The sequence below is a fragment of the Ranitomeya variabilis genome, chromosome 2, assembly GCF_051348905.1.
Source record: "Ranitomeya variabilis isolate aRanVar5 chromosome 2, aRanVar5.hap1, whole genome shotgun sequence".
In the NCBI taxonomy this organism is placed as follows: Eukaryota; Metazoa; Chordata; class Amphibia; order Anura; family Dendrobatidae; genus Ranitomeya; species Ranitomeya variabilis.
This window is the reverse complement of record NC_135233.1, coordinates 251,429,128-251,445,792: the sequence shown is the minus strand read 5'-3', so window position 1 is coordinate 251,445,792 and position 16,665 is coordinate 251,429,128. Positions and strand designations below refer to the sequence as shown.

General features: G+C 44.5%; 2 protein-coding genes across 5 annotated transcripts in view; both read left to right on the top strand.

Moving 5' to 3' along the window:
- CCDC180 (coiled-coil domain containing 180) overlaps nucleotides 1-10,682 on the top strand; it is a 41,745-nt gene extending 31,063 nt beyond the window's left edge. For all 4 annotated transcript variants that reach the window (XM_077284597.1, XM_077284599.1, XM_077284596.1 and 1 more), the window contains 14 exons: nucleotides 1,317-1,415; nucleotides 2,446-2,532; nucleotides 2,620-2,807; nucleotides 4,613-4,683; nucleotides 4,850-4,967; nucleotides 5,267-5,341; nucleotides 5,577-5,643; nucleotides 6,110-6,251; nucleotides 6,335-6,495; nucleotides 7,714-7,851; nucleotides 9,432-9,543; nucleotides 9,614-9,719; nucleotides 10,106-10,250; nucleotides 10,394-10,682. In XM_077284597.1, the coding sequence (XP_077140712.1) occupies nucleotides 1,317-1,415; nucleotides 2,446-2,532; nucleotides 2,620-2,807; nucleotides 4,613-4,683; nucleotides 4,850-4,967; nucleotides 5,267-5,341; nucleotides 5,577-5,643; nucleotides 6,110-6,251; nucleotides 6,335-6,495; nucleotides 7,714-7,851; nucleotides 9,432-9,543; nucleotides 9,614-9,719; nucleotides 10,106-10,250; nucleotides 10,394-10,531 (1,647 nt within the window). In that variant the 3' untranslated portion in view covers nucleotides 10,532-10,682. The remainder of the gene's footprint in view (nucleotides 1-1,316; nucleotides 1,416-2,445; nucleotides 2,533-2,619; nucleotides 2,808-4,612; nucleotides 4,684-4,849; nucleotides 4,968-5,266; nucleotides 5,342-5,576; nucleotides 5,644-6,109; nucleotides 6,252-6,334; nucleotides 6,496-7,713; nucleotides 7,852-9,431; nucleotides 9,544-9,613; nucleotides 9,720-10,105; nucleotides 10,251-10,393) is intronic.
- A 389-nt stretch (nucleotides 10,683-11,071) lies between these two features.
- LOC143805357 (uncharacterized) lies at nucleotides 11,072-14,705 on the top strand. The gene is made up of 3 exons (XM_077284600.1): nucleotides 11,072-11,270; nucleotides 11,368-11,757; nucleotides 14,472-14,705. Exons 1-3 carry the CDS (start codon nucleotides 11,177-11,179, stop codon nucleotides 14,564-14,566), a joined length of 579 nt encoding a protein of 192 aa, XP_077140715.1. The 5' UTR covers nucleotides 11,072-11,176; the 3' UTR covers nucleotides 14,567-14,705.
- The last annotated feature ends 1,960 nt before the right edge of the window (nucleotides 14,706-16,665 follow it).

Sequence of the window (16,665 nt, the reverse complement as noted above, 5' to 3'; positions counted from 1 at the left end):
GCGGTCCTGGGCAGATGGGACAATAATACGCATGTTTTTAGCCTTAAATCTAACACTTTTAAGAGCTCGCTTACAGGAGCGAATATATCGAACGAGTGCAATCCAATAAGAAAAATCGCATTGCACTCGGACCACTGTTACTCTATGGGGCAGTGCACACGTCACAACTCTGTTGTCGGAATACCTGGGGCCATGGGCTCCTTTCCTGTCCCTAATGCTAGGGGCATCCTAGCTATCCCTCCTCTCTTCTGATGGTGAAGACACCAGGGCCACATACCTTGCTTAACTCCTGAAACAGCCCTATATCTTTCCCCTCCCCCACCCAGGGAATTGGGGAGTAATGTATGAATATACACAAACCAGACTAGCAAGGAAGAACGTATAGCGATAAATGAAAATACCAAACATACAAATATGCACTCACAAACAACAGAGTGGAACACCGGGGAGAAAAGGAAGGAAAACCAAATAGGAGAGTATGAGGAATCGCTTACAGTCAAAACACCAAGCAACAGTCACAGATCACCACTCCAAACCTCTACCAACAACCAACACCTCCACGCCAGGCAGCATAAGACTAACACTGGCAAACCAGACTGCCAGAGGTGAGTATGTATAGGAGAGGGGAGTGGCCAACACTGCACAGCTGAGATCATCCAAGCAGGAAAACATCAGAGACTCCAAGCTGAACAGTTTAACCCCTGCAATGCTGACAGAAACCTGCACTGTTTAATATGAAGGAGAAGTGCTTCTAATCAGTGCAGTGAAATCAAACGCTGCTGTCTTCTGGCCCCTTTCTGTTGAGGTAAACCCGTGAGCACATCTGTGATAATTTCTCATGCGGATTTGTCTTGCAGATGCTGCGAGTGGCAGTGAGAATCAGATCGCAGGCGCCTATACAAACCTATAGGTGCGTGTGAAACATCACACTGTACTCTGATGTCACCCGAGTGCAGTGCAATTCCCACGGATGCCAGCAATGCAATGAAGGAGATGGAGAAATTAATTTCTCTGTCTCCTCCGCACCTGTGCTGCCATTCTTTCATGTGAGAGGATCAGAGCACGGACGCTCGGCTTACTCTCGCAGCAGAGCAGGAGCCGAGTGTAATTAGCATATCGCATCTGCCGCTCTCACAGCATCCAGCGTTACTCTGCCGCTTAGGAGCAAAAGAAGAAATCTGAATTGGAGGAAAAATTTCTCTTTTTCATCTTTTTTTTTTTCTTTCCTGATTGGAATGTAACATTTCCCGTATCGATCGTTTCTTGTCTTTCTATTGGGATCTCTGCTTTGCAAACTCGTTCTCTTATGTTTGTAGGTTGCAGACAGTAATTCGCAGTCTCAGCAAATCAACTCTCAGCTCGAACATCTTCGGATGAAGACTGATGCCTGCGCGCATCCAAACATCGACAAAGAAGTGAGTTGTCTTTAGTTCAGCAGTCTGAGGTTGTTATTATTATTATTATTTTTTTTTATTGTTATAGCGCCATTTATTCCATGGCGCTTTACATGTGAGGAGGGGTATACATAATAAAAACAAGTACAATGATCTTAAACAATACAAGTCATAACTGGTACAGGAGGAGTGAGGACCCTGCCCGCGAGGGCTCACAATCTACAAGGGATGGGTGAGAATACAGTAGGTGAGGATAGAGCTGGTCATGCAGCGGATTGGTTGATCGGTGGTTACTGCAGGTTGTAGGCTTGTCGGAAGAGGTGGGTCTTCAGGTTCTTTTTGAAGGTTTCGATGGTAGGCGAGAGTCTGATGTGTTGTGGTAGAGGGTTCCAGAGTAGGGGTGATACGCGAGAGAAATCTTGTATGCGCTTGTGGGAAGAGGAGATCTTGTGAGGATCGGAGGTTGCGTGTTATTTAGGGATTTCTCTGTTTGTGTTTGTTTCTCATCATTGAGGGTCTCTGATGACCTACTTTCCCCCAAATGAAACATCTCAGAAATGGATTTTACAGTCTAATCTTTGAAACCTCCAGTGATCGTGAGTGGAGGTCAAACATGCTTATTTCCATTCATTGTCTGTAGACTGCCGGAAATAGAAGAACTACTGCATCCTACAGTCTCGTAGACAATGAATGGGACAGAGGTCGAGCGTGCGCTCCCCTGCTCAATTCAGATGGGACGCTGCAGAGCCACATTCTCTGGTTTTCTGGGTGTCCCAGTGTACACAAAGTTATCCACACCCCTATGGATAAGGGTTGAACAGTGCTTGTTGAAATGCCCAATTTTCAGACGAACTGGACTTTGGAGAGACGGTATTCATATCTGCTTTTCTTCGGCTCATGCGGGTGTCTTATATGGGGGTATCCGTCTGTATTAAGCTCATATACTCGTATAGGGGATGTAGAGATACCATATCGGTGTCTGCACTCACTATGCAGGGAGAATACATCGGTCACCTGCATTAGTTGGTGATGCCTTTTCTTACGGTTCCAGGTGGTAAGCAGTGACAATCTCTATGCCTTCATGAAGACTGTAATGGAAGGAGTAACCAAGAGGAGCCGCTATCTGTCATGTCTGCTGGTGAGTGACCCGAATTATCAGTCAGGTGCCATACAGTCACCTATTCTATAACCGCACTCCCTCCTCCTGCCATCTACCAACCTGCAGGACCCTAACCCCGTTCTACAAGAATCTCCCTTACAAGGTCCTATCGCCACGGCTTCTCGCTCCGATGTTACATCAAGACAAGAAGGCAGGGTCACATTTGGGACCCCTGACAGCCTACTAAATCCAAGCAGGATTGGAAAACTAGCTCTGGACGATGCGGCAGTGGGAGTCATAAGGAACATCATGAAGTGAGTGTGCAAAAAGCACGACGACACTGAAAATAGTCGGGTGACGTGATCCTCCTAACTCACCAAATTCATCCCGTTCATTGCCACACAGCAGATCTGCCTCTTCTTTGTAGCAATTGGTGGGTGTCTCATCAATCAGACCACCATCATCAAAACCATAGACACCCTTTAACAAGTTGTATTTGTACACCCTATCCACAGAATACATGATAAATGGATGTTCACTTGTGGTCTGGCTTCTGAGACCCCTACGATTTTTAGAATGGCGGTCCCAGACTCTTTATTATTATTATACATTTTTATAGCGACATTTATTCCATGGCGCTTTACATGTGAAAAGGTGGCAAATATAGACAAATACATTAAACATGAGCAAAAAACAAGGCACTCACAGGTACAGAAGGAGGGAGGACCCTGCCAGCGAGGGCTCAGTCTGCAGGGGATAGGTGAGGATACACTAGGAGAGGGTAGAGCTGATTGTGTGGTGGTTCAGTAGGTTGAGGATCACTGCAGGCTTGTCGGAAGAGGTGAGTCTTCAGGTTCTTTTTGAAGGTTTCCGTGGTAGGCGAGAGTCTGATGTGTTGTGGTAGAGAGTTCCAGAGTATGGGGGAAGCACGGGAGAAGTCTTGGATGTGGTTGTGGGGAGAAGAGATGAGAGAGGAGTAGAGGAGGAGGTCTTGTGAGGATCGGAGATTTCGTGTAGGTAAGTACCTAAGGCTAGGTCACAGATGTATGGAGGAGACAGGTTGTGGATGGCTTTGTATGTCATAGTAAGGGTTTTGAACTGGATTCTCTGGGCGATAGGAAGCCAGTGAAGGGCTTGGCATAGGGGAGAGGCTGGGGAATAGCGGGGAGACAGTTAGATTAGTCGGGTAGCAGAGTGTAGGATGGATTGGAGTGGTGCCAGAGTGCTATAAGGGCGTTCACTAGTGTTTTTGTGGTGTCGTGGTCAAGGAATGCGCGGATCCGGGAAATATTTTTGGGTTTGAGACGGCAGGAGGAGGCAAGGGCTTGGATATGTGGCTTGAAAGAGAGGGCAGAGTCGAGGATCACCCCGAGGCACTGGACGTGTGCAACTGGGGAAAGTGAGCAGCCATTGACATTGATGGATAGGTCTGGTGGAGGGGTAGAGTGAGATGGAGGAAAGATGATGAATTCTGTTTTGTCCATGTTCAGTTTTAGAAAGCGAGCAGAAAAGAAGGCCTAGATAGCAGACACGGTGTAGGATTTTGGTAAGTAAGGAGGTGAGGTCAGGTCCGGATAGGTAGATCTGTGTGTCATCGGTGTAGAGATGGTACTGCATACCGTGGGATTCTATGAGCTGTCCTAGGCCGAAGGTGTAGATGGAGAAGAGTAGGGGTCCTAGAACTGAGCCTTGAGGAACACCGACAGACAAGGGGTGAAGTAAGGAGGTGGTGTGGGAGACGGAGACACTGAATGTTCGGTCTGTTAGATATGACGAAATCCAAGATTGGGCCAAGTCTGTGATGCCAAGAGATGAGAGGGTCTGTAGCAGGAGGGAGTGGTCCACAGTGTCAAAGGCAGAAGAGATAGGTCCACACAGGACTCTTGGGTGAATACAGCAGTTGTGAACATGCACCACCACCAAGCCTGTAACAATGAAGTCTAAAGGTCACACATGTTCACTCCTACTCCAGTTACCCCGGGTACTTTGGGACCTCCTTTTTGTGACCAGTGGAGGTCCCAATGGTCAGACCCCCAGCCATCATACAATTTTCATGTAAGTAGATGATAAATGTTGTTCATGAGACAATTTGTTTAATGGTTTCCTTTTTATACAATAGGACACAAAGAATATGTGGAGATGCAGAACAAGAGCAGGACGACGGGAACCCGTGGCAGTCTACTGTGGCAGGTCGGGAATTATAACTATATAAGACTGTAAGGTCTATTCCCATATGGCGGTAATATTACAGGAGAAAACCACACCACTGCCGCAGTCACAGAACTTGCTGTTTTCTGTACGACGTTGATTTCTAGATAATATGACTTTTCTCAGTATGAATATGTTGTTGTTCCAGGGTCACATCAGCTTCCACCCGTAGCCCCGCACCCTCCATTACGGCCCAGCAATGGAAATAAAAAGAAGGCCAGCTCTGCTGATGGGGAAAGCATCCAGGTCAAGTTCTCATCTCCCAGGTATTGTTACCTAAAGTCATCTATACCAGACGATCACTCAGCTTTACAGGCTGCACAAAGGTGTTTTTTTTATGATGTTTTTAATGCTGCAATGCACTTTAAAAGAAAAAATAAACTATTTTGCATATAGCCAAGGTTAATAAAATTCAAGCATTTTGTGTATACCGCTCCTATGCAGACCTATGTGTTTCTTGTTGTCTGATCCTATAGTGATAGTTTCATAAGACCTGACTACATAGTCAGACCATACATAAATAGGGACCGTGTTCATTTCTTTATTTTTTTCCTACCTCCCATAGTCTTCGTAAGCTGGTGAAGCCGACGAGGTTTGACAAGAAATACCAGGTTTTTGGAGAAAAGAAAGAGGAATCAGAGTAAGATAAAGGCCCCACATCACCACGTGGTTCTGCCATGATTTGTGTCTTTGCTTTTTCTTGAAGAAGCGGATGTATAGGTGCCTATGTAGCGCCAACATATTCCACAGCACTGCTCCAAGGTGGTCATCAGATAGTTACTACTAATGAGGCCTCCAATCTTTTTATCTCTGTGTCTAGGGGCAATAATATAGTTTTGAATTCTGTACTGATTATTTCTGTCTTTTTTATTTAGAAACTTTATGGGCATCCTGACTTCTATTCTCTGGGAGAGCAACGATCACCTGCTGTATTTGGCAGAGGTAACATCTGGCGAGCGTGGCTGCCTTGGGGCTCTTGGCATCTTTCTTCTCTTGTTCCATGAATGCCCAAGAACCGCCATGTATACGCCTACTGGAGGCGGACACTCAGTATTGGAAAATTGCATCTGGGTATCTGCCACTAGTAGGCGTATTCTCCCGAAAATGATGCACATCAGAGTGCGGGCTCGCTCTGTCAGCACCATTACAGTCTATGACCCCATCGGCGCATGCGTCTTGACCCCTTTTTGATGGGATTTCGGATGTATTCCCCTATGGAGACACAGAACGCAATGTGAAATGATTATTTACTGAGTTTTGTATGGTGCATATTTAAAAAAAAAAATGCACGTAACTTATTTTGCTTAATGGGTTCAGAAAATCTGCAACATCAAAAACTCCTCGTGGGATTGTAGCTCTAATGTGACACCTCGGTGACGCCATTATTCTGTCCCGTCTGTGACTGCAGGAATTCTATAAGAAGGAGCGCCGCCCTATAGCCCGGCGGGACTTACTGCAGGAAACATTTGAAGACTGCGCTGACACTTTGGTCGCCAAGCTTCAGTCCTATGAGAAGCAAGCCCTGGAGTATCACAATAACTGTGTGCTTGGTAATCGCCTCCTCGTGCCAGTAGTTGCATTGTCTCTTGAGGGTGCAGTAACACATTAGTAATTACTCGTCCTGTAATTTCAGAGCTCCGAGAGCAGCTGGAGCAGCTGGAGAAGTGGATGAGCCATGTGCCGCCACTTGTAATTATGAGCCTGAGGGAAGAAAACTTCAGCTTCATGCAAAACTCGACCAACGACACTCGTCTGCTTTTCATGAAAGAGCTCAACCAGGGCAACCAGACTCAGGTATCCTCACTCTCTGCCTCCACCAGTCAGACTAAGGTATCCTCACTCTCTGCCTCCACCAGTCAGACCAAGGTATCCTCACTCTCTGCTTCCACCAGTCAGACCAAGGTATCCTCACTCTCTGCCTCCACCAGTCAGACCAAGGTATCCTCACTCTCTGCCTCCACCAGTCAGACCAAGGTATCCTCACTCTCTGCCTCCACCAGTCAGACCAAGGTACCCTCACTCTCTGCCTCCACCAGTCAGACCAAGGTATCCTCACTCTCTGCCTCCACCAGTCAGACCAAGGTATCCTCACTCTCTGCCTCCACCAGTCAGACCAAGGTATCCTCACTCTCTGCCTCCACCAGTCAGACCAAGGTACCCTCACTCTCTGCCTCCACCAGTCAGAGTAAGGTATCCTCACTCTCTGCCTCCACCAGACTAAGGTATCCTTACTCTGTGCCTCTGCTAGTCAGACTAAGGTATCCTCACTCTCTGCCTCTACCAGTCAGACCAAGGTATCCTCACTCTCTGCCTCCACCAGACTAAGGTATCCTCACTCTCTGCCTCCACCAGTCAGACCAAGGTATCCTCACTCTCTGCCTCCACCAGACTAAGGTATCCTCACTCTGTGCCTCCGCTAGTCAGACTAAGGTATCCTCACTCTCTGCCTCCACCAGTCAGATTAAGGTATCCTCACTCTCTGCCTCCACCAGTCAGACTAAGGTATCCTCACTCTCTGCCTCTACCAGTCAGACCAAGGTATCCTCACTCTCTGCCTCCACCAGTCAGACCAAGGTATCCTCACTCTCTGCCTCCACCAGTCAGATTAAGGTATCCTCACTCTCTGCCTCCACCAGTCAGACTAAGGTATCCTCACTCTCTGCCTCCACTAGTCAGATTAAGGTATCCTCACTCTCTGCCTCCACTAGTCAGACTAACGTATCCTCACTCTCTGTCTCCACCAGTCAGATTAAGGTATCCTCACTCTCTGTCTCCACCAGTCAGACTAAGGTATCCTCACTCTCTGCATCCACCAGTAAGCACTGCCGGATATGATTTATTTTGTGCTCACACCAATAAATAATTTGCTTATCACTGGGGGTCCGACTGCTGGAACAACAACTGATCATGTGAACGAAGGTCTACAATGTCCCGATTAAATAAATCTGAATGGCTGAAAAGTGCAGAATGACAATTGAGGGGTATGCAATGACAAAATCTGTTGTCTTCCAGGAAGACCTGAAGAATCTGCTGAGGCCTAGTCTAGGCCATCCTGATAACTTCCAGACTTTACAGCAGATCTGCCAACAAGAATGGCAAAGGCAGGGGGAAGAGCGAGACCGGATTGATCTCAATGCCAAGCACTTAAAGGTAGGAGAATTGTAAGGCTATGTGCACACGTTGTGGATTTTGCTGCGGATCTGCAGCGTATTGGCCGCTGCGGATTCGCAGCAGTTTTCCATGCATTGTACAGTACCATGTAAACGTATGGAAAACGAAATCCGCAGTGCACATGCTGCAGAAAATACCACGCGGAAACGCTGCGTTGTATTTTCCGCAGCATGTCAATTCTTTGTGTGGATTCCACAGCGGTTTACACCTGTTCCATAATAAGAATCCGCAGGTGTAAAACCGCAGGTGAAATCAGCACAAAAACCGCAGTAAATCCACAGATAATCCGCAGTGCGTTTTACCTGCGGATTTTGCAAAAACACTGCGGAAAAATCCGCAACGTGTGCACATAGCCTTAAAGTGTGAATACAGCCATGAGTTTCCATACGCAATAAACCAAAGCCAAGGCGGCACAGTCTAATAAACGGTGTTTCACAGACTATCACTTAGGTGCCTTTATATGCAACAGCGGACTCTACAGCCCTAGAATCTAGACTTCAGGTGTTCCTCTGAAAAAAACATCCATCTATGCGATCCTTCTGAAAGAAATGAGGGCACTCACCAGTCTTCACTAGATTCAATCCTTTATTGGTAATATATCCAGATAAAAATCATGGCCGGAGATGACAGAACCAACGCACTATATTTCCGCCGCTTTTCCCTAGCACAAACTGACCCGTAGAAGCGCAAGCACAGCGCGAAACGGCCGTCGTCCCTAGTCTCCCCTGCTCACACGAGCGTTGGTTCTGTTGTCTCCGGCCATGATTTTTATCTGGATATATTACCAATAAAGGATTGAATCTAGTGAAGACTGGTGAGTGCCCTCATTTCTTTCAGAAGGATCACAGCCATGAGTTTCCTGACTGCAGCATCCTTAGTGGTCCGAGTGTCGTTTTTTATAGTTTTTGGCATGAAAATATGTAGTGAAAAAATGGTGCATTTTCATGAACCGTTTTTGACAGCGCAGTCAAAATGCATAAAAAAATCTGAATAAAACTTCCTGAATTTTATCGTGATGACCATCTTTTATAGGTGAAGCACGTTAAAAAAAAATAAAAAATTAGCAAAACTGTAGCATTTTGTGGTAAAACGTGCAGTTTTTTACTTGCCCGTTTTTGATTATCTCTTGAATCCTATAAATGCATCCTAGCATTCCCCTACATAGAGCTGCCGTGACTCATGTGTCAGGAGTTTTATAGCATATTTTATATGTCCCTTTATCATCTCATTAAATGAGATGACAACCTGTGGGATATATATAATTTTATTTTTGCTTAATGTATTTATAAAACATTTTTTGCATTTGGGTTTCATTAAACAAACACAATTTTGTTGCTGGCTGCAGAATGAGTTGACTGAGAATCCATCAGTGAGCTCGTTCTGAGGGTCTGAAAGTTTCCAACTTTTTGTCTTGTTTTTTCTACCTCCTCTTCTCTAATTTATGACCACAGAACGCATCAAAGTTGAATATGCAAATAGACTGTAGAAAATAAACTGCAAAATTTTTATTAAAACCCAATTGCAGAAATTATTATTAGCCTCGTTGTTACCTCTCACAGGAATGCGTTTTGGAGAGTATTCAGCATTTTGTCAACTCTCTGGCTGCCATCGCTGAGCATATGCTGCTGGAATTGGACGAAGCACTTATTGTGGATGACGTGTTACCTGCCAGTAAGTGTAAAGTGTCAATTATCCATATACTGCATTACACCATAGTGATCAATGTAACTCTGATCGGCAGCGACCGAGATCCCGAAAGAGAAGCTTTCCACACTGATCAGACGCAAGCAAACCGGCCGTCCATTAGAAGGCACAGAGTACCGGCCTCTGATTGAGCGCGGCTCCAGGTAAGGATGAACTACAGGGGGCGCATGGCAGAAATCCATTCACTGTTACATGCATGATGACGCCGGTCCACTCTGATCACGCGAATGTAGGTTCTTGTGTGTTTGGAGCTATAGTGATCCCATGCGACCATGGCTCCATTCACTGGGTATAGAAATGGTGGTTGCACGTACTCACTACTGCTCCAGCAGTCAGACCCCAGCGATCATACATTTATCCCATATCATATGGATAGCTGATATATATGATTTAATATAAGGGTATTTAAACACAGAGTCGTTTTGCTGAGTTTTCGGAGCAGAAACTCTCCAAGTCCTCCTCAAAAATATTGATTGTGTGCATATAGGGTGGTTAGGAAAGACTAAGCTCTGAGTTTTCTGTCCCTCAGGGTTTGGCCGGGGATCTCCCTCAAGGAATCTGCCCATACAAAGATTAGCAATAACACCAGGAGCCCGGAAACGGCATCAGTGACCACCGCCAAGACCACCTTAGGTCACATCTCCACAGTAGAGGCCCGGGATGCTGCTTACAAAGTAATGGTCATATAATCGGATGGAAGAAATTAAAGGGATATAAAAGGGTTGAATATTTGAGAACCTAATAATATAATCGCATCACACATGGCGGTACGTTACACTAATTTCAAAATCGTGAATCTACAATTATTGCACTTTAGAAATTTCTACAAGATGCAGAATCGGCCCTGACTGACATCGAAGAGGAGAGGACGCAGCAACATCGGGCAGCGCAGCGCTGGGAGCGATGGTGGAGCCAGTCTGTCCTAAAGATAAAAGAGCTTTATCCAGCAAACTGATTACAGATTCACATGTCACTCATTGGGAAACATTATAATTGACAGCGAGAGGGTCAAGTATAATGAAATCTCAACATGATAATCATTTATCAGAAGCAAATTCTGCTGCTATGTAACTGCGCAATGAAAAATAAAATTTATTGCAAACATGAAAATGGTTCTTTTCACTGCAACGGATCCCTCTGCCTGCCCCAGTCTGGTCTGCCTGTCTCTGTCTCCCACTGTCCCCTCTGCCTGCCTCAGCCCCCTCTGCTTCTGGTGGTCCCCTCTGCCTGCCCCAGTCTGGTCTGCCTGCCATAGTCCCATCTGCCTGTCCCAGCCCCCTGTGCTTCTGATGGTCCCCTCTACCTGTTCCCTCTGCTTGTCATTGTCCCATCTTCCTGTTGAAGACCCCTTTGACAGCCACAGTCCCCTCTTCCCTCTCTATTTGCTGTGGTTCCCTGCCTGTCTGTCCCCTCTGCCGTAATCACGGCTTCTCTTCTACGACTTTCTTTCACTTCTGCGATGGTCTGCTACATATTTTCACATCACGCTTCATATTTAGAATAGGGTGTAGGCTCCTGTTATCTCTCCTGCATCAAGCGGTAGGTTGTCTGTGACCGATCAGTGAAGGCTGAGGGGCCGACTTCCTGTCCACTCCTGACCATGCGCTTCTACCAAGAAACGTACTTTACTCTGTTCACTGTGAACATGGACGGTTTCACTTGCATCGTCCCCGCTGTGCTGCTCCTTCTGTCTGGTGAGTAATGAGATGCTATATGAGTGCTGCACATGTACGGAGGCACAGAGATGATCCAATATCTCATACTACAACTCCATGTATTTTACTATTGCAGATTCTTTATCAGGAAGGTACATTTATATTGTCCATGACACGGTAAATCGCAGCTTAGGGCAATCTGTGTTCCTAGAGACGTCGTATAGCCTACCACCCAAAATCTCCAATTATAAGATAAGATGGAAAACTGGCAACCAAGCCATCATTTACTACAGTGCTGTCAATTGCACCATCGGCCCTCATGGATCTCCCATATGGACCAATGGAACTCTCATAATCTACCCAAAGTATAAACCCCGAACGGAGTTCACTGGTCTGAATGCATCATTGTTACTGCACAATGTGCAAGTGAGCGACTCCGGCATATACACTCTTCTTCTGTCTGCCAATAACACGTGGTGGGAACGTAACATCAGAGTAAACATCAATGAAAATGTGTCAATCAACAGTAAGTGAGACGTACGGTAATACTCTTAGATTATACATGTACTATTACATAAATACTTATAGATTGTAAGCTTGAGAGCAGAGCCCTCACTGCTCCTGTAACTATAGAACTATGGGTTACTTTGTACTGTTTTTACTGTCTGTACATGTCCCCGCTTAATTAAAAGTACCGCAGAATATGTTGGCTCTATAGAAATAAGATGATTATTATTATAACACTGCTCCCTTTATGCAACAATACAACTACTATAATACCGTCTCCTATGTACAAGAATATAACTACTATAATACTGCCCCTATGTACAAGAATATAACTACTATAATACTGCCCCTATGTACAAGAATACAACTACTAGAATACTGCCCCTATGTACAAGACTATAACTACTATAATACTGTCCCTATGTACAAGAATATGACTACTATAATACTGTCCCCTATGTACAAGAACATAACTACTGTAATACTGCTCCTATGTACAAGAATATATCTACTATAATACTGCCCCTATGTACAAGAATATAACTACTATAATACTGCTCCTATGTACAAGAATATAACTAATGTAATACTGCTCCTATGTACAAGGATATATCTACTATAATACTGCCCCTATGTACAAGAATATACTGTAGCTACTATAATACTGCTCCTATGTACAAGAATATAACTACTATAATACTGCCCCTTGTGTAGAATATAACTACTATAATACTGCTCCTATGTACAAGAATATAACTACTATAATACTGCTCCCTATGTACAAGAATATAACTACAATAATACTGCCCTCTTTATACAAGAATATAACTATTATACTATAATACTGCCCCTATGTACAAGAATATAACTACTATAATACTGCCCCTATGTACAAGAATATAACTACTATAGTACTGCCTCCTATGTACAAGAATATAACTAATGTAATACTGCTCCTATGTACAAGAATGACTACTATAAAACTGCCCCTATGTACAAGAATATAACTACTATAATACTGCTCCTATGTACAAGAATATATCTACTATAATACTGCCCCTATGTACAAGAATATAGCTACTATAATACTGCTCCTATGTACAAGAATATAACTACTATAATACTGCCCCTTGTGTATAATATAACTACTATAATACTGCTCCTATGTACAAGAATATAACTACTATAATACTGCCCCTATGTACAAGAATATAACTACTATAATACTGCCCCTATGTACAAGAATATAACTACTATAATACTTCCCCCTGTGTAGAATATAACTACTATAATACTGCTCCCCATACGTGCCATCTAACTACTACAATGTTGTGTTTATACTAGTAAAATGCCGATTACCGTACATATTGTAACATCCTGTGTGAAATCTTTTCCTCAGTGATTATTACATACTAGATGGTGGCCCGATTCTAACGCATCGGGTATTCTAGAATATGTATGCGCAGTATATTGCGCAGCCCACGCAGTACATTGCGCAGCCCACGCAGTACATTGCGCAGCCCACGCAGTACATTGCGCAGCCCACGCAGTACATTGCGCAGCCCACGTTGTATATTGCGCAGCCCACGTTGTATATTGCGCAGCCCACGCAGTACATTTCGCAGCCCACGTTGTAGATTGCACAGCCCACGTAGTATATTGCGCAGGCCACATTGTATATAGCACAGCCACATAGTATATTGCCCAGCCACGTAGTATATAGCACAGCCCATGTAGTATATTGCCCAGCCACGTAGTATATAGCACAGCCCATGTAGTATATTGCCCAGCCACGTAGTATATAGCACAGCCCATGTAGTATATTGCCCAGCCACGTAGTATATTGCCCAGCTACGTATATAGCACAGCCCATGTAGTATATAGCACAGCCCATGTAGTATATTGCCCAGCCACGTATATAGCACAGCCCATGTAGCATATTGCCCAGCCACGTATATAGCACAGCCCATGTAGTATATAGCACAGCCCATGTAGTATATAGCACAGCCCATGTAGTATATTGCCCAGCCCACGCAGTATATAGCAATGTGGGCATCATATCCCTGTTAAAAAAAGAAATAAAATAAAAAATAGTGATATACTCACCTTCCGGAGCACCCGGATCCAAGCGATGCTCCTCGCCCGCTCCGGTCCCAAGAGTGCATTGCGGTCTCGCGAGATGATGACGTAGCGGTCGCGCGAGACCGCTACGTCATCATCTCGCGAGATCGCAGCATGGAGTGTCGGGAGGAGCGGGTAAGGCCTGTTGTCGATCCGGGGGCCGACGGACTGTATCTAACGATTTTTTTTAAATTATTATTATTTTTAACATTAGATCGTTTTACTATTCATGCCGCATAGGCAGCATGAATAGTAAAAAGGTGGTCACACAGGGTTAATAGCAGCGGTAACGGAGTGCGTTACCCGTGGCAAAACGCGGTCCGTTACCGCCGGCATTAACCCTGTGTGAGCGGTGAGCGGAGGGGTGTATGCGGGCGCCGGGCAGTGAGTGCGGGGAGTAAGGAGCGGCCATTTTCTTCCAGACTGTGCGCGTCGCTGATTGGTCGCGGCAGCCATGACAGGCAGCTGCCGAGACCAATCAGCGAACGAATAACCGCGACAGAAAGAAGGACAGACAGACAGACAGAAAGACGGAAGTACCCCTTAGACAATTATATAGTAGAAGTGTAATACGGTGTTGTGCTGCATCTTACTGTAGTTTGTGTTTTCCAGGTGATGTGAGTGCACAGCAGATTGTTATCTCCTCGGTGCGGATGACTTTGTGCTTCCTCCTCATCGCTGCTCTGGTGTATACAGTCCGGCTCTGACTGTTCCTCCACCAGATGTGAGACAGATGACTGATGAATCCCTCGAGGACTCTCTTTTCTTATATATTGTATAGAATTATTACATACTTTTGTGCATGGAGCAATATATAAACGAAGGCTAAAGTAAAGATAGACAGGAAGTGTTCAGTTCCTTTCTGGGTTGCAGAGGTGGAAATGCTTCTTTCCCCTGTAGTCATTCAGATAATGGCACCAAGTGTGGGGGACATATTTGTGTTCATGGTGAGGTCTGACTAATCTGATTTTGGAGGATGTCCTTCTCTTGCTGGAGTGTCAAATTCAAACAGACCGAGGATCCCCAGTCTTAGCAACTATGAGTTTTACAACTTTCTCTTATGTTTGCAGGCACTGAATACAAACTTAAGAAACGAAGTTTAAAAAAAAAATGCACCTGTTCAATGACAGCAAGCAGAATTATTAAACTGTTTTTATTCACACGTTGTGTTTTTTTCTGCTGTAGTATCCACACGGTGTAAGGAATTTAAGAGAGAGTAAGCTTTAACTGTATTTTATTCTTTTCCTCCAGCACACAGCATAACATTTTCTCATCAGGCTATAACTGAAACTGAAACTAAATTCAACTCCCGCCCTCACTTTCTTAAAGAGACATATCTAATTCTTATACATTACATTATATATATATATATATATATATATATATATATATATATATATATATATATATATACACACACACAGTTGTGGCCAAAAGTATTGACACCCCTGCAATTCTGTCAGATAATACTCAGTTTCTTCCTGAAAATGATTGCAAACACAAATTCTTTGTTATTATTATCTTCATTTAATTTGTTTTAAATGAAAAAACACAAAAAGAATTGTCCTAAAGTCAAATTGGATATAATTCCACACCAAACATAAAAAAGGGGGTGGACAAAAGTATTGGCACTGTTCGAAAAATCATGTGATGCTTCTCTAATTTGTGTAATTAACAGCACCTGTGACTTACCTGTGGCACCTAACAGGTGTTGGCAATAACTAAATCACACTTGCAGCCAGTTGACATGGATTAAAGTTGACTCAACCTCTGTCCTGTGTCCTTGTGTGTACCACATTGAGCATGGAGAAAAGAAAGAAGACCAAAGAACTGTCTGAGGACTTGAGAAACCAAATTGTGAGGTAGCATAAGCAATCTCAAGGCTACAAGTCCATTTCCAAAGACCTGAATGTTCCTGTGTCTACCATGCGCAGTGTCATCAAGAAGTTTAAAGCCCATGGCACTGTGGCTAACCTCCCTAGATGTGGACGGTAAAGAAAAATTGACAAGAGATTTCAACGCAAGATTGTGCGGATGTTGGATAAGGAACCTCGACCAACATCCAAACAAGTTCAAGCTGCCCTGCAGTCCGAGGGTACAACAGTGTCAACCCGTACTATCCGTCGGCGTCTGAATGAAAAAGGACTGTATGGTAGGAGACCCAGGAAGACCCCACTTCTTACCCCGAGACATAAAAAAGTCAGGCTGGAGTTTGCCAAAACTTACCTGAAAAAGCCTAAAACGTTTTGGAAGAATGTTCTCTGGTCAGATGAGACAAAAGTAGAGCTTTTTGGGCAAAGGCATCAACATAGAGTTTACAGGAGAAAAAAAGAGGCATTCAAATAAAAGAACACGGTCCCTACAGTCAAACATGGCGGAGGTTCCCTGATGTTTTGGGGTTGCTTTGCTGCCTTTGGCACTGGACTGCTTGACCGTGTGCATGGCATTATGAAGTCTGAAGACTACCAACAAATTTTGCAGCATAATGTAGGGCCCAAAGTGAGAAAGCTGGGTCTCCCTCAGAGGTCATGGGTCTTCCAGCAGGACAATGACCCAAAACACTTCAAAAAGCACTAGAAAATTGTTTGAGAGAAAGCACTGGAGACTTCTAAGGTGGCCAGCAATGAGTGCAGACCTGAATGCCATAGAACACCTGTGGAGAGATCTAAAAATGGCACTTTGGAGAAGGCACCCTTCAAATATCAGGGACCTGGAGCAGTTTGCCAAAGAAGAATGGTCTAAAATTCCAGCAGAGCATTGTAAGAAACTCATTGATGGTTACCGGAAGCGGTTGGTCGCAGTTATT

Coding starts and splice junctions, on each gene's coding strand:
- LOC143805357 (XM_077284600.1), top strand. CDS start 11,177: ATGCGCTTCTACCAAGAAACGTACTTTACTCTGTTCACTGTGAACATG. Junction 11,271..11,367: donor TGTGCTGCTCCTTCTGTCTG/GTGAGTAATGAG, acceptor TTACTATTGCAG/ATTCTTTATCAGGAAGGTAC. Junction 11,758..14,471: donor TGAAAATGTGTCAATCAACA/GTAAGTGAGACG, acceptor TGTGTTTTCCAG/GTGATGTGAGTGCACAGCAG.